Source organism: Eubalaena glacialis, chromosome 19 (genome assembly GCF_028564815.1).
Source record: "Eubalaena glacialis isolate mEubGla1 chromosome 19, mEubGla1.1.hap2.+ XY, whole genome shotgun sequence".
In the NCBI taxonomy this organism is placed as follows: domain Eukaryota; kingdom Metazoa; phylum Chordata; class Mammalia; order Artiodactyla; family Balaenidae; genus Eubalaena; species Eubalaena glacialis.
Genome location: NC_083734.1, coordinates 1,392,122 through 1,413,927, shown reverse-complemented (window position 1 = coordinate 1,413,927; position 21,806 = coordinate 1,392,122). Strand labels below are relative to the sequence as shown.

The window sequence follows — 21,806 nt, the reverse complement described above, 5'->3', positions numbered from 1 at the left end:
TTAGAGAAATGCAAATCAAAACTACAATGAGGTACCACCTCACACCAGTTAGAATGGGCATCATCAGAAAATCTACAAACAACAAATGCTGGAGAGGGTGTGGAGAAAAGGGAACCCTCCTGCACTGTTGGTGGGAATGTAAATTGATACAGCCACTATGGCGAACAATATGGAGGTTCTTTAAAAAACTAAAAATAGAATTACCACATAACCCAGCAATCCCACTACTGTGCATATACCCAGAAAAAAACATAGTTCAAAATGGTTGAACTAGGGGACTTCCCTGGTGGCACACTGGTGAAGAATCCTCCTGCCAATGCAGGGGACACGGGTTTGAGCCCTGGTCCGGGAAGATCCCACATGCCACGGAGCAGCTAAGCCCATGCGCCACAACTACTGAGCCTGCGCTCTAGAGCCCACGAGCTACAACTCCTGAAGTCCGCGAGCCACAACTACTGAGCCCACGTGCCACAACTACTGAAGCCCTCACGCCTGGAGCCCGTGCTCCACAACAAGAAAAGCCACCGCAATGGGAAATGAGAAGCCTGCATACCACAACGAAGAGTAGCCCCCACTTGCCACAACTAGAGAAAACTGGCATGCAGCAACGAAGACCCAACGCAGCCAAAAATAAAAAATTTATTTAAAAAAAAAAAAAAAAAGGTTGAACTATGGACACATGCACCCCAATGTTCACTGCAGCACTATTTACAACAGCCAGGACATGGAAGCAACCTAAGTACCCATCAACAGACAAACGGATAAAGAAGATGTGGTAAACATATACAATGGAATATTACTCAGCCATAAAAAGGAACAAGATTGGGTCATTTGTAGAGACATGGGTGGACCCAGAGACTGTCATACAGAGTGAAGTCTGAATGAGAAAAATAGGTACTGTATATTAACACGTATATGTGTGGACTCTAGAAAAATGGTTCAGATGAACCAGTCTGCAAGGCAGAAATAGAAACACAGATGTAGAAACAAACGTATGGACACCAAGGGGGGAAAGTGGCGGGGGGGGGGGGATGAACTGGGAGATTGGGATTGACATATATACACCAGTAATGTACAAAATAGATAACTAGTAAGAACCTGCTATATAAAAAAAATAAATAAATAAAATAAAATTCCAAAAAAAAAGAGAGAATCCCCTTGACTCAGGCTCACCAAGTGACAGCAGACGTCTGCCAGGCGACGGGACGCAGCTCGGAGCACAAACCCGGCCCCGCCACCTGCCGGCTGCGCACCTCTGAGCTCACCCACGTCCCCTGTGGTGTGACGGGGACAGCAACAGCACTGACACAGGTCTGCACGGTCACTAAGTTCATACAAACAACTAAGCGGCACACACCTCCTGGTAAACGGTAATGTCTTAACAAGTCACGGCTTTTATCATATTTCATGTCTTTTTTTTTTTTTTTTCGGCTGTGTTGGGTCTTTGTTGCTGCGTGCGGGCTTTCTCTAGCTGCGGTGAGTGGGGGCTACTCTTCGTTGCGGTGCACAGGCTTCTCATTGCGGTGGCTTCTCTTGTTGCGGAGCACGGGCTCTACACGCGTGGGCTTCATTAGTTGCAGCACGCGGGCTCAGTAGTTGTGGCTCACGGGCTCTAGAGCACAGCCTCAGTAGGTGTGGTGCACGGGCTTAGTTGCTCCGCGGCATGTGGGATCTTCCCGGACCAGGGCTCAAACACGTGTCCCCTGCATTGGCAGGCGGATTCTTAACCACTGTGCCACCAGGGAAGCCCCCATATTCCATGTCTTAAGGTACAAAGACACAGGTCAATGATACTGTGGTGGAAAGCAGATCTATCAAAACTCAAAGTAGCAATTTCAGAGAATCCCAGGCCTACCCCTGCCCCTCCCTAAAAACCTACAAAATTCCGACAAAGTCTTTGCAAGTCCACGTCGAGGCTGTTTTGGAGACCGGTGCCAGCTGCCCTTGGTTCTGCCTGCTCCTGAGCAGTGTCACTCCTGCGCCGGGGACCAGAGCGAGCTGGCAGAGGCAGGCTTATGGTGGGGACAAGCGACACTTTCAGGGAAGCAGCGGGGTTCAGTGAGAAACAGGCCAGGCTCACGGTGAGGGCAGAGGGAGGCCCCACGTCCCCAGACGAGCCTGCTTCCCACTCGCTGCTTGGGGCTGGGACCACCAGGAGGGGTGGGGGCCGACAGCGGGCGCTGGGGCCCCGGGATGAAAAGAGGAGGAGGCTTGCCTCACCCCAGCCCCACACAAAACTTAACTCCGCAAGGCCAGCGACCTAAATCACAGCTGAAAGTATAAAAACTCAGACACAGACGGGTAAGCGTCACGACCTCAGGTTTGGCAATGGATTCTTAGTCTGACACCAAAAAAGCATGACCAACCAAAGAGAAAGGCTGTTATTGCACACTTAAACTACGGTGCAGTGTAAACATTACTTTTATATTCAGTGGGAAACCAAAAAATTTGTGTGCCTCGCTTTATTGAGATATCTGCGTTATTGAGGTGGTCTGGAACTGAACCCACAGTATCTCCAAGGTCTGCTGGTATCCAAAAGAAATGAAAACATATGTCCACAAAGAAACTCACACATGCAGGTTTATAGCAGCATTTTTCATAAAAGCCAAAGGTGGGAACCCAAATGTCTATCAGTGGATGACTGGATAAACAAACTCTGGAATATCAACACAAAGGAATGCTATGCAACCACAAAGAAATGAACTGACACTTCATGAACCTTGAAAACCTGCGAAGAGATAGAAACAGACACAAAAGGCCATGTGTTGTACGATTCCTTTTATATGAAATATTCAGGACAGGCAAATCCACAAATGAAGGCAGATCAGCGGATGCCAGGGCCCGGGGAGGATTAAATAACAGAGACACGTATTCTTCGAGGAGACGAAAAAGTTTTGAAAATAAAGAGAGATGGTGTTTCCACACACCACAGGGCAAGTGACTAAATGCACTGAACTGTACTGGTTGAAATAGTTAATTGTGTGTTCTCTGAATTTCATCTCAATATGGAATTCAAAAACCCAATGCAACACCTACAGTCAAGGCAGTTCCTCCAGAAAATTATTTCACAGTCAAGATAACCAAGGACAAAACCTTGACTGCATCAGGACAAAAGGCTGAGGAGACAGTCAGTGGTCCCGCGGTACCCAAGGGGGGGTTGGTTCCAGGACCCCCGCGGACACCAGGATCCAAGGATACTCAAGCCCCTTGTAGAAAATGGTGCGGTATCTGCATATAACCTACATCCTCCTACACACTTTAAATCACCTCCAGGTTGCTTCTAATACCTAATACAACGTGAATGCCATGTAACTAGCTGCCTGGACCAGACAAATTCAAGTTTTGCTTTTTGGAACTTTCTGGAATTTGCTTTTCGATCCGAGGTCGGCTGGATCTGCAGGTGCAGAACCCCCGGAAACAGAGGGCCAGCTGCCTGGATGAGGGCGAGACGCTCCCAGTAAGAGAGGAGGCCGTCAGCTCACTCACCCGGGAACCCCCAGCCGACAGGCACCAGGCAGGCGCGTGTCCCCTTCCCTCCAGACACAGGAGGATCTTGAGACGGAGGGAAGCGTCACCCAGTCAGAGGGGAGCCGATACCCCCTCTCATGCCCACATACATACTCACACCCTCTGGGAAAACTAAAATAGCTCTTCCTAGAGGCAGACACAAAGCTAAAAGCACTCCTTTCACAGCCTCTGTGGCTCACTCAGGCAACATCCACGGGCCCCTGTGACTCGACATCAAACAAAAACCTGTATGAAACTAAGAAGCACGAAACCAAATCTTACTCAGTGACCTGGATCCCAACACCGTCCTGCACAGCAAACCTGCCAGCAGCGGGTCAGGACGGGTCCTTCCTCCTGGGGGCCTCTTCTGCCACGTTACACCAGGCAGGGTCACAGGGCAGGTCGGACCGAGGAGCAGAAGCTTTGTCCTCCCACAGGCCGCCAGCAAAGACCCCATAGCTACCGACGTCCTGGTTTTAATTGAACACTCGCAAAAAAGCAGATACTCAGACAAGACTCCCCGTGGGCCTCTCGTGCGCCTCCGCTTCGAAGCCGCAAGCCCTGGGAGAAATCCTTCTAAGAGTCCACGTCAGGCCCCAGTGTTACTCTGTGGGGCTCCCAGAGGCAGGACTCAGCCCAGGAGTCACGGCTCCTCGGCCCTCAAACATCAAGCCGCTGCTCTGAAGGGGCTCTAGGGGTAACGGGGAGCCGCTCGAGATGCAGGGCCGGGGGCGGGCGAGCAGCTTCCCTGCTGGGGCTCCTCCCCCGCCATCTGGACACAGAAAGCTAAGCTTTAGCTCTGTTAACACACACCCACATGCACACATGCACACACGCACACACACAACCTGCAATCAACTCCTGGGCTCTAACACAGCAAAGAGCTCTATCTTGCTCCCATTTTGTGGTTTTGTCTCTTGAAGAAAACCTTCTAAAACTTATTCATTCTGGCCAAAGTAGAGGCAGAGTTTATCAACCAGGCTGATAAAATTAATAAACACATTTCTCGAGTGACTTTTGTAGATGATGCTAGGTAACAATAAGATTCTCAGCCCTTTCCAGTGCAAAGGTGTTTCCAATTTTCCATAACCCTTTTAACCACACAGAATCACAGCCCAGGTGTGAGAGGAGCCTAAGCGGGTCTGGTCCGAGCATCAGGTGGTATTAAGCACAAAGATCTACATTAACTCAACACCACAGAATCCCACCACACCCGTCCTGCCCCATCAGACCTTCCCTCTGGTCCCTCGGGGAGAGACGGGATCGCTGACCCCCGCCCTCCCGGGCGGCCGCCCACCCACAGCCTGTGAAGCACCACCAGGGCCGCCAGCTCTCCTTCCAAAAAGGCCACTTAGCTCCTGGTGACAGGCTGACCCCCAGCACTGGCTGCAAGTTCTCAGCTGCAAATGAAACGAGGCACAACCTCCGGAGATGACCGAGTTTGGACGAGCCCATTCCTACTACTTAAAAGGCCTGAGAATATCTTTCACTGGAAGGCTAGGTCACACCAAGTTATGTTCTAGAAAAGGGTCTGTGGTCTGGACCTTCTGAAAGTGATTTTCTTACAGATATCCTAACAACTTCAGCATCGTTTGACAGAAAACACAATTCAAAACGAGGGAAACATGTAGTGACAACCGTCAGAAAATCAAGCCAAGAGCAAAACTTAGCTTCACGTCACCTCTGGAAGGCACTAGTGTCTGAACATGAAACATGAGCTCACCTCAACGCCAGCCTCTCTGCAGACCCTGACACAACCCTGCAAACCCGTGACAGAAATCGCTAACTTCACCCAGTACCCCCAACCCCACGCTGACACCAATAACCTAAAGCTGCATTTAAGACCTGTGCACATCTTTGCCCGATCTAGTACCTAACCGTGCTTTTCGGAGAGAAAGATGAGTCTCTGACGCTCCGTTGAAGAAAGTCATCGCTCAGGGTTACACGGCTTTATGGGACCTCAGGCGCGCTGGGCACGTGCCCCTCGTGGGTTCAGTTTCTCTCCTTCCTCTCCCCCTGGAGGTCCACAAGGAGTGCAAGCTATTGCAGACAAAGGTGGACTCCCGAGAGAGTGGACGGTCAAGTCCACAGAGCGGGAGTCGGGGAGGTGACCCCAAGGCCCAGGCGGCGGCGTGGGGTCTTACCCAGGTTGTGCCTTTTCGACCTGGCGTGCTCGTGAATGTGCTTCCTCGTGAAACAGCCGAAGAAGACGCAGTGGAGGCACGAGTGCAGCCGGTTCAGGTGGACGCCGCACACGTGACACACGCACGACTTCGCCTGAAATTCAGAAGAGACAGTTAGAAACCAGGGGTTCTCGGAAACGCCAGGGCAAGGTGATCCCAACGGGCACAGCTCGGGAGGAAGGGAAAGCCCGGATTTCCTCTGAAGGTCTCACTGCCTAAAAGGTCGTTTCGTTAATCCTGTCAGTTGCCCCCCAAAAGGCATGTAGGCCATTTAGCTCAGAAGTGGCTCCGTGTAGGAGACCTCGGCCCCTTCTCCAACTCAAAGCCGCTCAGACATAAGCGCCTGGAGCTCCGGGAGCAGTCAAGGTCCTTCCGCATCCGACGGGGGCCCCCAGCCCCAGGTCACCTTTAACCTGCACTTCACTTCCAGTTTGATATTCCAGGTTCCAAGACCACAACAAACCTATCATCAGTCAATCCAGGTGAATATGAATCAAAGCAATACACAGAAACAAGAAAAAGAACGGTTTGTGTCCGAGAACCAGACGACAGAAACCTAAAGTTTTAACCTCAGTGATGATGAGCACCACGGTAAACAATTCTCATCCCCCCAAACCGCCCAGGAACGCCGGCATGACAATTACACCAGTGCCAACTGTGAACCCCTGCAGGTCACCAACGTGAACTCCCAGCCTCTGCGATGACGCCACACGACATAACCCTCTTGCTCTGATGGGGGTGCAGGGAGCTGGGGGTGAAGGGAGGTGGAAGATGAACAGGGCCTGGGAGGTAAGGTCAAAACAGAAAAGGCCCAGAAAACAAAGGACAGCAGCACAGACGTGACACGGACATCGGCGCCGGGTACCGGAGCGATTATGCCGTTTGATCCTCAGCGCCAGCCACGAGGAAGGCCGCGAGCCCTTCTGACATGCGCCTGCTGGTGGCCACACAGCCGGCCCGTGGACTGGGACCTCCTGACCCCACAGGCCACGCTCCCCCACTGAGCCCAGAAGCGGCCCCTCCAAGCCTCACTCCGCACACACGAGACCAAGGCAGGAGCTGCCCAGGGTCAGGCTGACCGTCCACCCTCGACGGAAGCGTGGAGGGCACGGCCTGAGGCCTAGTCACAGACCTCTCTTCACATAGAACTCGAGTCACAGCGTTTCCACCAGAGAAAGCTGCACAGAGACTTGGTAACCCCTCCAGTCTCCAGAAGAGCAGGAAGTGGTGCAGGGGAGTTGGGGGAGGGTGTGCGGATGCTCCCCCAGGACGAGAGCCCCGAGGCTGGAGCGCGGCTCTGAGGACAGAGCAGAGCAGCTGGCAGCCGGCACACAGGGCGGCCAGACCACAGAGCTCCTCGACGCCAGGTGCTCAGCTTGAGAAACGCAAATCCTCACCGGCAGCCACAGGCCAACAGGCCCTGTCCTGAAGCACAGCCTCACGAAAACCTCACGCCCAGGCTGATCTCTCACCTCCACGTACAATTTATCTCTGGACCCAGATGCAACTCTGATCATTACCACCGTATTTCTTCTTGACTAAAAGTCGCTCTCGGGACTCCCCGGGTGGCGCAGTGGTTAAGAATCTGCCTGCCAATGCAGGGTACACGGGTTCGAGCCCTGGTCTGGGAAGATCCCACATGCTGCGGAGCACCTAAGCCCGTGCGCCACAACTACTGAGCCTGCACTCTACAGCCCGCAAGCCACAACTACTGAGCCCACGTGCCACAACTACTGAAGCCCGTGCGCCTAGAGCCCGTGCTCCGCAACAAGAGAAGCCACCGCAATGAGAAGCCCGCGCACCAAAACGAAGAGAAGTCCCCGCTTGCCGCAACCAGAGAAAGCCCACGCGCAGCAACAAAGACCCAACGCAGCCAAAAATAATTAATTAAATAAATAATTAAAAAAAAAAAGAGTCGCTCTTAATGGATAGCCTTTTTTTGACACCAGGAAGACGTTAGCTCTGCAAACCCTGTATGGTCAAGCCCCAACGCAGGCCTCAGCACAGTGGACCCGTGTGTGTGCCCGGGTGGCGCAGGGTGTTCCTGTGGATGGCAGGATGTCCAGCGACATCCTTGGTCTCCACCCTGGGTCGCAGGGGGCGCCTGCCCCCTCCCAGCAGGAACCCCAGCTCTGGGACAATTCCACAGGAGTGCGAGGTTCACTGGAAAGACTTGTCTAAAACACTGCAATACTAGAAATAGTAGTTGTACCATCTATTTATTCTTCCAATGATCAATCTAAGGAATTAACTAACTCTAATTGTTCTCAGTAACACAAGAAAATTTTTATTTTTTATTTATTTATTTTTTAACACAGGGAAATTTTTAAATTACATAATAGTTACTTGATGGGTAACAAATGATGCTTCCCAGTACCCTTGAAATTTTTCTTTTATATAAATATTGTTAGGAACAGATTCCCGGAATCTGTTTACTGCTCACTACAGCTACAGATATAAAGAAAAGATGAAGAGGTATTCCTTATTTTTATCACTCATGATATATTAAATGTGTGATGATTTTATTAAAATTCCTCTATGAACTTAACAAGAAATCCAATTCTGTTTATATAATTCGAGAAAGAACTCAAGACTAGCATTACCCTGAAAATATAGACATATCAAGATAAGTATATAATTTTAACACATCATTTTTTCCCCTTAAAACACACAAAAGCTTTAAAAACAGATCCAAATTAAGCCCTGAATTTTAAATGCATATCTGTATCACCTGTTCCCTTGCAGAACTTCACAAAAGAAAAATCTGCCTAAAGAAAAAAGGCTTCAAGAATTTTAGCTGCACAAAAAGAGAACTACAGAAATTAAACAGAGGCAGATGGGCTACAACCAGAAACAAAGAAATTGGTCACATCCTGAAACAGATCAGGGAAAAGAAAGCCCCAGATATAAACACACACACACAATTTGACTAAACCTTTTTCACATAAATAAAGTCCATGCTCAGGACTCATTTTAAGGCCGTGAATCGAGGCGCCACATGCCCCAGGCGGAAGCGCTCGGCTTAGCTGGTGCTTCCATGAGCGGCAGCTCCCACAAGCCAGTGACTCCAGCATGACGGGCATGAGGAGGAAGGGGAGACAGCTTGGGAATTCCCGCTCAGCAATTCTGGCCCTATCTGAGCACAAAAATGAGTAACGGAAAGAATGGGTTATACACTGTACAAAAAAAGAATCCCCCAAGTCCACTCTGAAACTGACACTGTACACACAAGCTGCGCAGTCTTCTTCATGGGAGGATTCCACCTACCGTAGTAGAAAACACAAGACTACAACGCCTTCATTTTATAATCATCACAGTAGTAACTGATTCAGGCAAAAAAAAAATGGGGGTGAAAAAATATTGGGTCATTCACAATAGTTAAAAGGTGGAAACAGCCTAAATCTCCATTAATGGATCAATGGATACACAAAATATGGTGTATCCACACAACGGAGTACTACCCAGCCATAAAAAACAAAGTACTAATTCACGCTACAACGTGGATGAACCTTCAAAACACGCTAAGTGAGAAAAGTCAGACACCAAAAGTCACATACTGTGTGATTCCGTTTATATGAAATGTCCAGGAGAGGCAACTCCAGAGAAGGAACAGAGATGAGAGGTTGCCAGGGGCTAGAGGAAGAGTGGGGAGCCGATGAAACGGTCTGAAGCTTCACAGAGGCAGCTGGTAATCGTACAACACTGGGAACTCACTGGGTAGTTTAAAGTGGTTAATTTCTGTGTGAATTTCACGTCAATAAAGAAAAAAAATACATCAAAGTATTCACCTGTGTGTATACATATGCATATATGTATGTATACTGGGGTGTTGGATATTTTCAAAGTATCACCCCAGATATTACTTTTGTTAATTAAACGGGAAAAGGTTGTTTTGCAACAGAGAACTCTGGCCAACACCGCCTTAACCAAACTTAACATCCCCAAAAGGAAAAACTGATGAATCCAGATAAATGTACAGCTGACCCTTGAACAACACAAGCTTGAACTGCACGGGTCCACTTATATGTGGATTTTCAATATATATACAAAAAATGTGTAGAACATTATATGCAAGACTTGTAGTGAAGTGGATAGCCTATCCTCACATAGGCAAAAGGTAAGGGATGTTTAATATAAAATAAAGTATTCATTTCTTACTGTTTTATAACTTTGCTTTCAAAGAATTACCATACAGCATGCACCCCTTGCTCCCCCTCTCCTCGTAATCGGAGATACTGCGTATCAGTCTATGATCATGGGTAACTTTTTAACAATGTTTCCAATACTGTATTATGAACATGACTGCAATGCTGTGTACCATAAACATTTTACAATGATTCAATCATTAGTGTACCGGCTAGGCTACTGTATTAATTTGATTACACTCAACTACCATAAAACAATCACACTGCTACTTCTTTGTTACCAATACAGAATTGCTATACCTATAAACTAATATGAATTTCTTTTTCACATTATCTTTTCATTTCTGACGTTAGCTCCATCCCCCAACCTCCATCAACAACCTATGATTTAATCAATCACACCTGTGTAACGATTAATCACTGCCTATTCTTTAAATTAATTAATTAATTTATTTATTTATTTTGGCTGCATTGGGTCTTCGCTGCTGCGCGCGGGCTTTCTCTAGTTGCGGCGAGCAGGGGCTACTCTTCATTGCGGTGCGCGGGCTTCTCATTGCGGTGGCTTCTCTTGTTGTGGAGCACGGGCTCTAGGCACGCGGGCTTCAGTAGTTGCGGCACACGGGCTCAGTACTCGTAGCTTGTGGGCTCCAGAGCGCAGGCTCAGTAGTTGTGGCACACGGGCTTAGTTGCTCTGCGGCACATGGGATCTTCCCGGACCACGGCTTGAACCCGTGTCTCCTGCATTGGCAGGCGAATTCTTAACCACTGCACCACCATTAATCGTGACTATATAATGAAGCCTCCATTAAAACCCTAAATGATGGTTCAGAGAGCTTCTGGGCAGGTGAATGCATCACTGTGCTGGGGGGTGATGCACCCCAACTTCACTGGGACAGAAGCTCCTTTGCTCAGCACCCCCCAGACCTCAGCCTACGAACTCTTCATCTAGCTGCTCACCTGTATTCTTCATAATAACCTTTTTAATAAATGGGTAAACGTACGTAAATGTTTCCCTGAGCCTTGTGAGCCCGAGGAGGGGAGCACAGCCTTGTGACCGGTGTCTGAAGTGGGCGCATCCTGTGGGACTGAGCCCTCAACCTACAGGATTGGCCGCCAACTCCAGGTCGACGAGTCAGACAGTCAGATTTGCGTGACGCCCAGCTGGTGTCGGCTGAGTCTGGAGAATTACTCGGTCGCGCTGGAAAACATGCCCAAATAATTTAGCTGGAGCACGAACTTCAGAGTCAGACTGACCTAATTTCAAGGCCCAGACCTGGCATTTAATCAGTGACCTTGTGCAGGTCAGGAGACTTAACTGCCAAGTCCACCTGAAGTGCACCGTGAGTTCCAAAATGAAACTACGTGAGAGCTGCTTTATAAAACGCAAAATGCTATGTAAATACAAAATAGGATTATCATAAATGAAAAACAAGTGAGCCCAAGAGACGTGGCGCCGCCCAAGGTCGAAGGGCGCACACCTGGCAGAAGCAACCCCGCCCCGCCCGGGACCGACCACCTTAGCCGCTGTTCTTAATTTAAATTTCCGATCACCTCCCAACTGTCCATTACAAGTGCCTACAAGAAGCCGTCGGATTCTCCTAGAACCTCATTTAACCTGTTGCTCCCGCTTTCCTCCCCAGAACTGCTGACAGGTGATGAAAGCGACGGACACACCCTCTGCTACAGGTGCTGCCGGGTTAAGATGAGGCAAGAACAGGCGTCTGTGAGGGCGGTCACCTCCGTCTCTGGAAACCTCAGCTTCCCAACATCTGCTTGACGCCTGCCTCCTCAGGTCTGGGCACTCAAGGCAGCAGGGCCTTCAGCAAAGACACAGCACTGCTTCAGATCTCGCCCGAGGGCTCAACTCAGGTCTGATGCAGCCTCTGAATCGGCTGCCAGTTTGCAGGAAATAGAGCGAAAGATGAATTCGTGCCCCAAGCCTGCAACCAGCAAATCCAGACCCGGGAAATGATCCCGGCAAAGCCCCAAGCTCTTCAGCAGATGCCGTGTGCAGACCAGGGGTGAGGTGACCGAGACACATCGGTACAGCCACGAGGGGACCCCACCCAGGGACGAAAGGCTGGGAGAGCGCTGAGCGGGTGAAGCGCGGGGTCGAGGGCGTGAGGTGTTCTGTGAAGCTCGCGGTGGTAGACGCTTCTCACCTGCACCTGCCACACCAAGTGCAGACCTTAATAAATAAAGGCTTGGGCTTCCTCTTCAAACCTGGAACCACAGCCGTGAACCACGAGTGACACATCAGACAAACCCAAATCGAGGGACATCCTACAAAATACCTGAGCAGTACTCCTCAAACACTCCTCAAAACCGCTAAGGGCATCAAAAACAAGGCAAGTCTGAGAAACTGTCACAACGCACAGGAGCCTGAGACTCAGACTAAATCTCAGGTGGGATCCCAGAGAGGGTTCTGGGACAGATCAGGGAAAAACTAATCAAATCTGAATAAAGTATGACCTTTAGTTAATAATAATGTATCAAACTTGGCCATTAGTTGTAACAAAACATACCAGAGAAATGTAAAAAGTTAACAATCGAGGAGATGGGGGGTTGATACAGGACCTCTGTATTTTTTTTTTTAAATATTTATTTGGCGCGGGGTTTTAGTTGCGGCAGCAGGCTGCTTAGTTGTGGCATGCGAAATCTCAGTTGCGGCATGCATGTGGGATCTAGTTCCCTGACCAGGGATTGAACCCAGGCCCCCTGCACTGGGAGCGCAGTCTTATCCACTGCACCACCAGGGAAGTCCCTCTGTATTATTCTTGATAACTTTTCTGTAACTCTAAAATGACCGTTATTAATTTGCATAGAACTAATAAATACACACACAGATGAGCACAAGTAAAAACTGGGGAAATAGGAATAAATGGGCTGACTGTATCGATACTGACTCGTGGCTGTAACAGTGTATTAGTTTTGCTAGATGTTACCATCAGCGGAAACCAGTTAAAGGTTCTCTGCTATTTTTCACAACAGCTGGTCAATCTACAAATACCTCAAAAGAAAAACTGTTTTCATTTTAGATCTTTTACTTGGAATGGCCTGTCCCCTGCTTAGTATGAATGCTGCAATGCTTTGTTGTGATGATTGGAAAGATCCAATTCATCAATAGAGAAAGCAAAAGTCAATTCTGCAAAGCAAGAAGTTTCGAAAAGGAAAAAAGTTTACTTTAAAAAATGGACATAAAAAAACCAAAAAAAACCCAAAAAAAAAACAAAAACAAAAAAAATGGACATATCTAAAAAATGAACTAAAAAAAAAAAATGACGGACAGGAGACAGCTCTCTGCAGTATTCTCATCACCATCAAGTAAGTGCCTGGCAGAGTCAAAAAATACTAATTTAGTCACTGGTGGAGCCAGTAACGCTGGACATTTCACAGCTCTCGGTCTACCACCTACCAGACGCTGTGTCCTGTCACTTCAGATATTTTGTCTAAGCCAGTGACAGCTGAACTGTTACTCTCCAAAGATCATTTCTACTAAAAAGTTCAAACATAAGAGATTCATTCAGATCTCAGGAGACAGATCTCAGACTCTAGAACTGAAGCAACATTGATAAAGAGAGACGACCAGTAAGAACCCTAGAATAAATCTTCTAAAACACATAGTAAAGTAACACTGACTCAAGATAAATAAGACCATTTTCCACCTGAAATGACCTCCCTTTCCACACCACAACCAAAGGCTTGAACCATACTTCTAAAATACTGACTACCCAGAAACAGAAAGACAAATACATGATATCACTTATATATGGAATCTAAAATACCACACAATGAACTTATCTACAATACGGACTCACAGACATAGGGAACAGACTTGTGGTTGGGGGGGGGAGGGATGCAGTGGGAGGTTGGGATTAGCAGATGCAAGCTAGCATATATAGAATGGATAAACAACAAGGTCCTACTGTAGAGCACAGGGAACTGTATTCAATATCCTGTGATAAACCATCATGGAAAAGAATATGAAAAAGAATGTATACATGTGTGAATGTAACTTTGTTGTACAGCAGAAATTAACACATTGTAAATCAACTAGACTTCAATAAAATAAATTGAAAATAAAATAAAATGAAATACTGACTACAAAAGCTTCCCTCCTCTTAGGCAAATGTTCATAGGCTGACAAGCTATACTGTCCCTTTGTAAAGATACAAAATGGAAGTTAGGGCATTCCACTTGTACTCTATGAAAGTATGCTATCTTAGACTTTTACATTTTACACTTTAAAAAAAAAAACTCTCTACTCTGTTTCCCTTACATAAAACTGCACGTTTTGGGCTTCCCTGGTGGTGCAGTGGTTGAGAATCTGCCTGCCAATGCAGGGGACACGGGTTCGAGCCCTGGTCTGGGAAGATCCCACATGCCGCGGAGCAACTAGGTCCGTGAGCCACAACTACTGAGCCTGCACGTCTGGAGCCTGTGCTCCGCAACGAGAGGCCGCGATAGTGAGAGGCCCGCGCACCGCGATGAAGAGTGGCCCCCGCTCGCCGCAACTAGAGAAAGCCCTCGCACAGAAACGAAGACCCAACACAGCTAAAAAAAAATAATTAATTAATTTAAAAAAAAACAAAAAAATTTGCACTTTTTAAATGCATCTCAGGTTTGTATCAAGTAGACAAATCAAATTTCAATCCCTCAACAAACCAAAACTCAAGCAGTTAAAAGGGTTTTGCCCAAGATTATTCCTTCTTAAAACTGATTACCAGGCTTAAGTTTTATAAATTCTTCGTAAATCCTCCAAACTGAAAGCCTGGGGCGGGGGGGGGGGGGAGAGCAAAATACACAATGCCATTTCCATCCAATGGAATATTAATTGCACAGTTGAAAAGAGTGAGATCTGTATGCATAGGGAACAAATGAAAAAAGGAAACAGTATACACAGCATGTATATTTACAAAAAAAATGTGTAACTTTGCTGTATACGCCTTTGAAGTGTTCTTTTTTTTTTTTTTTGGCCGTACCACACGGCATGCAGGATCTTCCCCGACCAGGAATGGAACACATGCCCCCTGCACTGGCAGTGCGGAGTCTTAACCACTGGACCGCCAGGAAGTCCTGAACTGTTCTCTTTTTAAACACTGAGAACATATTCATGTCATCACTTCTGTAATTACTTTTTAAAACTATGTGGATTCATGAATTTTAATCTTTCTCAGTAAAACTAACATCTCAGCATCTAGAATTATTTACACATTCCTTCACATATGTTTAGGCTACAATTATCTTATGTGTAGGAACTGTCATTGGACATCTACAAATACTGTAAATTTTAAGGCAGGTATTTAGTATCTTGCTATTTGATACCTACTATTTAAATGGCCTTTAAAAATTATGATTTCAATTCCTCAAGACAGAAACCTGGCGTTAAGAGTTAGTTGGCTCTGACTCCACAACAAAAAAACAACCAACACAATCAAAAACTGGGCAGAAGACCTTAATAGACGTCTCTCCAAAGAAGACATACAGATGGCCAGGAGGCATGTGAAAAGATGCTCAACATCACTGTCAGAGAAACACAAATCAAAACTACAGTGAGGTACCACCTCAAACCAGTCGGGACAGCCATCATTAAAAACTCTACAAGGGGACTCCCTGGTGGTCCACTGGTAAAGAATCCATGCGGGTTCGATCCCTGGTCAGGGAACTAAGATCCCACGTGCCATGGGACAACTAAGCCCGCACCACAACTACTGAGCTCGCGCTCCTCAGTGAGAGCCCGTGGGCTGCAAACTAAAGAGCCTACGCACCCTGGAGCCCCCGCCACTAGAGAGAGAAGCCCGCGTGCCGCAACGAAGACCCGACACAGCCAAAAAACTAAAGTAAATATTTTTTAAGAAACCTCTACAAATAATAAATGCTGGGGACTTCCCTGGTGGTCCGGTGGCTAAGACTCCACGCTCCCAGTGCAGGGGGCCCGGGTTCGATCCCTGGTCAGGGAACTAGATCCCACATGCCGCAACTAAGAGTTCTCGTGCCACAACTAAGATCCAGTGCAGCCAAATGAACAAAAAACAAACAAATAACAAATGCTGGAAAGGATGTGGAGCGGAGGGAACCCTCTTACACTGCCGGCGGGAATGTAAGTTGGTGCAGCCACTGTGGAAAACAGTATGACGGTTCCTTGGAAAATTAAAGATAGAATTACCATACCATCTAGCAATCCCACTCCTGGGCTATACCCGGACAAAACTATAATTTTAAAAGATACATGCACCCGTATGTTCACAGCAGCAGCACTATTCACAATAGCCAAGGCATGGAAACAACCTAAATGTCCATCAACAGATGAAGCGATAAAGAAAATGTGGTACGTATATACAATGGAATACTACTCAGCCACAAAAAAGAACGAAATAATGTCATTTGCATCAACACAGATGACCTAGAAATTATCATATTAAGTGAAGTCAGAAAAAGAAAAATACCATATAATATCACTTCTATGTGGAATCTAAAACATGGCACAAATGAACCTATATACAAAACAGAAATAGACTCACAGACACAGAGAACAGACTTGTGGTTGCCGAGGGGTGGAGGGAGAGGGATGGACCGGGAGTTTGGGGTTGGTAGATGCAAACTATTACACATAGAATGGATAAACAACAAGGCCCTACTGTAGAGCACAGGGAACTATATCCAATCTCCTGGGATAAACCGTAATGGAAAAAAAAATATTAAAAAAAAGAACGTCTATATGTGTAAAACTGAGTCACTCTGCTGTACAGCAGAGATTGGCACAGCGTTGTAAATCAACTATACTTCAATAAAGAAAAAAGAGCTAGTCGACTCTGGACTGAAGAGAAAATGGGAGATCTAAAAAAATATGGAATCAGCCCACTTTCTTCCAAAGGGTGCCCGGTCCATAGTTCTTTAAATAGTAGCATTAAGCCCACAAATGTAGAAACAAAAAAAATGCTGGAGCAGGCAAGGTCTGACTTCTGTGCCTCAGAGCATCTAGAAACAGTCCCTTCCCTCCAGCCCCTTTTCTCGAACAAAAAACCTCTCGTAGATTTTCTACCCAAAGGGTTGCCTTAGTCCCCAAATTTTGTGCCAAGAAACCTTCAAGATGGTTTCCTGTCCTCCAGATTACTGTCCAAATTAAACCAAAATCAGTAATGGTCCAGAAGTGCCAATGCTTCTCCACTTTGTGGTGACGTACTTTGGTAAAAATATTTACCACGGCTACAAGAAGTGCTCTGTATTTTTGAGGACAAGTTGCTGGAAAATTTTAGAGTCACAGAAACCGTTCAAGAAGACAGAAGGGATTATTTAAAACAACGTTACCTGTCCCTCAAAGTGTCTTTATATTCAAAATAGAACACAGACTGGGTTAAGTTATAAAAACCAGAAGAACAGAAAATTCCTGATGTCTTCATTTCCCGTTTCCATTTTCACACACAAACCCTCAAGTGGTAAGACACATGCCAGAGACATCCAGTAGCTCTGAGTCCTCAATCAGGAAACATTTTTCCATTCAGAAAATTATCAAATCTGATCATGCTCTTCTCACTCTGTCCATCAAAAGAAAAATCAAAGTTTGGATATAAAAATCATAACCCACCTCTACTTAAGAGGAGACAGACTTTTAACCCCTGTAATTTCACTGTAGCTGAGACCTCACTGAAGCTTCTTTGAGCAACCTCAAAGAAGTTTAACTTAGGTTGAAGTATTTCATAGACAACTTCCTGGTGTTAAAACCAAACTACTGGGCTTCCCTGGTGGCGCAGTGGTTAAGAATCTGCCTGCCAATGCAGGGGACATGGGTTTGAGCCCTGCTCCAGGAAGCTCCCACATGCCACGGAGCAGCTAAGCCCGTGTGCCACAACTATTGAAGCCTGCGCGCCTAGAGCCTGTGCTCCGCAACGAGAACCCACCGCAGTGAGAAGCCCGTGCACCGCAACGAAGAGTAGCCCCCGCTCGCCACAACTAGAGAAAGCCCGTGTGCAGCAGCGAAGACCCAACGCAGCCAAAAATAAAATAAATAAAATAAACTTATTAAAAAAAAAAGCAAACCAAACTACTAAGCCTGCCCATCTGCTGAGAAACCTCTGCAAACTGCCAAACGTGCATTACTCACTGTTCACCATTCCTCAAACCAAATCCTCTTTGCCTGGATCACTAGGGTTGTAGAAATGCACAGGACCCCCCAACATTCAGGGAATGACAGATGGAGGACATAAGGATTCACTGCTGGGATACGACCATAAAGCACTGCAGCATGACAGAGCCGAGTTCTAAAACAGGTTCTCACACCACTTCTTGTCTGTCTATAGCTCAAGTTCTTACTAGTGAGTAATACAGACGTGGTTCAACAGCTTTCAAACTAAGCAACTGACATTTGAAGATTAATCCAAGCCACATATAAGCAAAAAAGAAAAAGAAAAAGTGATCCTTTCCTCAGGAAATTCAGCAAAGTTAACGATGGGTTAAACTTGACTCAAGTTAAAAATTACAGGGGTGGGGGGCGACAAGGAGGGAAAAAGCAAAAGGGCAGGGGCTCCGTCCTCAACCCAACGTGGAGATGGGTCACATGCATACTGACCAACAAATAACGTGGAGCAGTAACGCGATTATCACCTGAAAAACAGTATCAACCAGGCGATTTCATTTTAAGGACACACAATTCCACCAGCAAGAATCTCACTCCCATCCTCGTAGAAATCTGTTTCATCTCCGACTTTAGCTCATCCTAACAGGCAGTGCTTCCCAACATCAATATTGATAAAAATAAAGAAAACTGGTGCTTAACATTCTCTACATGCTCAGCAGATATTAGTTTTCCCATAAAAAAATGCTACTCAAGGTGGACACTGCCTAACACAGCGCCTGCTCTCAGGCTGCGAACTGCAAAATCGCGTTGCACGGTAAAAACAGCTTCTTCAGGTAAGATAAATAAATAATGTCATTTTCTGATTTCCAAATCACTAATAAGCCTAACCGCTTAGATGGTACCTACGCCCGAAAAACAGGACACTGTGTACCGTTTCCTCAGTACCTCAGGGAGGCGCCCCAGTCCCACCTGCCTTTAGACAGTCTTTCCTTTAAACCCGCTCCTGCGCAGCCACAGGGGACCCCGCCAATCCCCGTCGTGCCGGGAAACACGCGACTCTAAGCGGCAGAGCCGGCTGGTTTCTAGGACTCGCGGCGCTCTGCACCTGCGCCCGTGCACACCTGGGGGGAGCTGGCGCGTCCCGGAACGTCCCTGCGGACCCTGGGCCCGGGGGTGCCACGCGCCGAAATGGGGGGCGCGCGTCCCTGCGGACCCTGGGCCCGGGGGTGCTCCGCGCTCAAATGGGGGGCGCGCGTCCCTGCGGAACCTGGGCCCGGGGGCGCCCCGCACTCAGAGGGCGGGGCGGGGGTCCCTGCGAACTCTGGGCGCTCGGCGGCTGTACCGCATCCCGGTGACCCCGCGCCTCCGATCCAGCAACCCCAGGCACCAGCCAAGGCAGCGGAGGCTTTGCACAGCGTGGGCGGCATAGGCCGCGTCCTCTGCAGCTGCGTCCTCTCCCTCTCAGCGCCTCCATACCCGGCCCCACCCCGCCCGGAGGGTCCCTAAGACACGCCCCGCGCTGCAGCGTCGGGGACCCTCCCCCTCCTGCACGGCAGCCCCGGCAGAGACCGCCCTCCGCACGCACGCCCGCGCCCACTCCGCCCCCGCCCGGCGTGCAGGAGGTGGGGGAGGGGACGGCGGAGTGCGAACCCCCCCCCACAGCCCCCCCCCCCACCGCCACCACCACGCAGGGCCGCGCTGCACGGGGCGCACCTTGCGCTTGCGGGCCTCTGCCGAACCGCTCCACACGAAGCACTGGTAAATGGCGCGCAGGTTCTGCTTCCAGTTGTCCACCTTGAAGCTGCCCAGGTGCGCACAGCCCGGAGGCGTCACCACCAGCTCCGCGTCCATGGCCTCGCCGTCCGGCTCGCGCCGGGGCGCCGGCGGAGACGAGGACGACGCCAGCGCGACGCGGGGCTGCGGGCGGCACGGCCAAGGGACAGGCCCGGGACAAAGCGGAGCCGCGCGACCGGGGTGGCGGGCGCCGCCCGCGCTGCGCTCGCGGGTAGCCGAGGCCGCAATGGGGCTACGTCATCGCCGCCGGCGCGCACCGCGCATGCGCCAGCCGCCGTTGGCTCGCCCGCCGCCCCCTCCCCCATGGGCTTGGGCTGGCGATGGGTGGAGCTGGAGAGGCCCCGCCCCTTCGCCCCCACCATTGGTCAGCGGCGGCCGCGTGACGTCCCGCCCCCCGAGGAGGCGAGGCGGGACGGGACCTGTTTGCGCCGGCGGGCGCTGCCGCAGGGGCGGAACTGGCGGGGCGGGGGGGGCGGTCGCTGGGCCGCACCGGGTCGCAGTCCGGTGAATCCGGTCAGGCCGCCCGCACGTAGAATCTGGACTTCCCGATGGGAAGCAGGGAACCACGGACTCGCGCGCTCGATCAGGTTTCGCCGACGCGTCGCTGTCCAGCTCGCGAGCCGCCCATTCACGGCTCCGGGAGCTCGAGTCCCGCGTCCTCCGGGCGGGCTGTGCACCTGCCGGCGGACCCCACAGGTGGGGGAGGTCCGTGAGGACAGGTGCCGGCTTCTCGGGGGCTGCTCACTGCGCCCCGCGCCGGCCCACCTCCGCAGCGAAAAGACGGAGAAATAAAGATGCTGTCGCGGCAGTTAGAGCTCAGGGCCCGGCGGGAGGGATGTGGGGTGAAGCTTCTGTGGTCGGGACGCTGGCCTAGGGCCTCGGTGCCTGCAGCCCCTTCGCCTGGAGCCGGCCCGCCCCCAGCTCGTGGCTTTATCAGACGCCGCCTGCCCAGCGAGGCCTTCTCCACCCTACTGGACCTCACGAGCCCCCGAAATCCTTCATCTCCTTATCCAAAGAATTTATTTACTTGTTCTTTTAATATTTGTTTATTTATTTGGCTACACCGGGTCTTAGTTGCGGCACGTGGGATCTTCGTAGCCCTGTGCGTGATCTTTAGTTGGCATGCGGACTCAGTTGGGGCATCCATGTGGGCTCCAGTCCCCTGACGAGGGATGGAACCCGGGCCCCCTGCATAGGGAGGGAGGAGTCTTAACCACTGGACCACCAGGGACTTCCCTGTTTCCAACGTAGCATGAAAACTCCATGGCGGTAAAGATTTTTGTGCTTTATTAACGTCAGTATCGCCCAGTGCCCAGAGTAGTACTAGTTATATGCAGGTTCTCAAATGTTAATTAGCTAATTAATTAACCCCAAGAAACTTTTATAGGAGAATCTAATAAGATCATTCTCAGAATAAAACACAGGTGAAGTAAGGCACGTTATGGATATGTTAAAGAAAGGTGTATCCGTTTAATAAAAAGTAAACTCGGAAATAGTTAGGAATTACAAATTATATGTGATTCACCTCTATTAATATTAAATGTCATGAGTATTTTAGTTTTACTGTTCTTGCAAATATGATTCGGTTTCAAGAATGTGCCCTTAGGGACTTCCCTGGTGGCGCCGTGGATAGGACTCTGCACTCCCAGTGCAGGGGGCCCAGGTTCCATCCTTGGTCAGGGAACTAGATCCCACCTGTATTTCGCAACCAAGAGTTCACATGCGCAGCTAGGGAGCTCGCCTGCTGCAACTAAGACCCGGCGCAACCAAATAAATAAATAAATATTAAAAAAAATAAAGAATGTGCCCTTAGAATTCAGGCCACTGATATCTATTGATCACATTTTTTTTCAGTATGGTCATCCAACCTTGGGAGAATTTCTATGCTCTCTACTTGGATTATAAATAATGATTTGAAATGCCCTGTAATCAGCCTTATACATAAATAACATTAAAACACGATATATCCTTGAGAAGCAGTTCCGAGAAGAGTCATGGATGAAACTGTTTACCACGGCATTTTGTTTCTAATGGGAAAAAAGCTGAAAACACCCTAAATGACCATTAATAGGCAAATGATTGAGTAAACTATTAACTAGGCAT

At 48.8% G+C, this 21,806-nt stretch overlaps 1 protein-coding gene across 2 annotated transcripts in view; it reads right to left on the bottom strand.

The window, feature by feature from the left end:
* USP22 (ubiquitin specific peptidase 22) overlaps positions 1-19,944 on the bottom strand; it is a 32,501-nt gene extending 12,557 nt beyond the window's left edge. Inside the window, exons 1-2 of one of the 2 annotated variants that reach the window (XM_061174866.1) lie at positions 19,623-19,944; positions 5,652-5,784 (exon numbers count right to left, since the gene is read on the bottom strand). In XM_061174866.1, coding sequence (XP_061030849.1) covers positions 5,652-5,784; positions 19,623-19,760 — 271 coding nt within the window. In that variant the 5' untranslated portion in view covers positions 19,761-19,944. Of the gene's footprint in view, positions 1-5,380; positions 5,508-5,651; positions 5,785-19,622 lie in introns of those variants that run through there. The other variant, XM_061174867.1, reaches the window with a different exon arrangement.
* Positions 19,945-21,806: the final 1,862 nt, after the last annotated feature.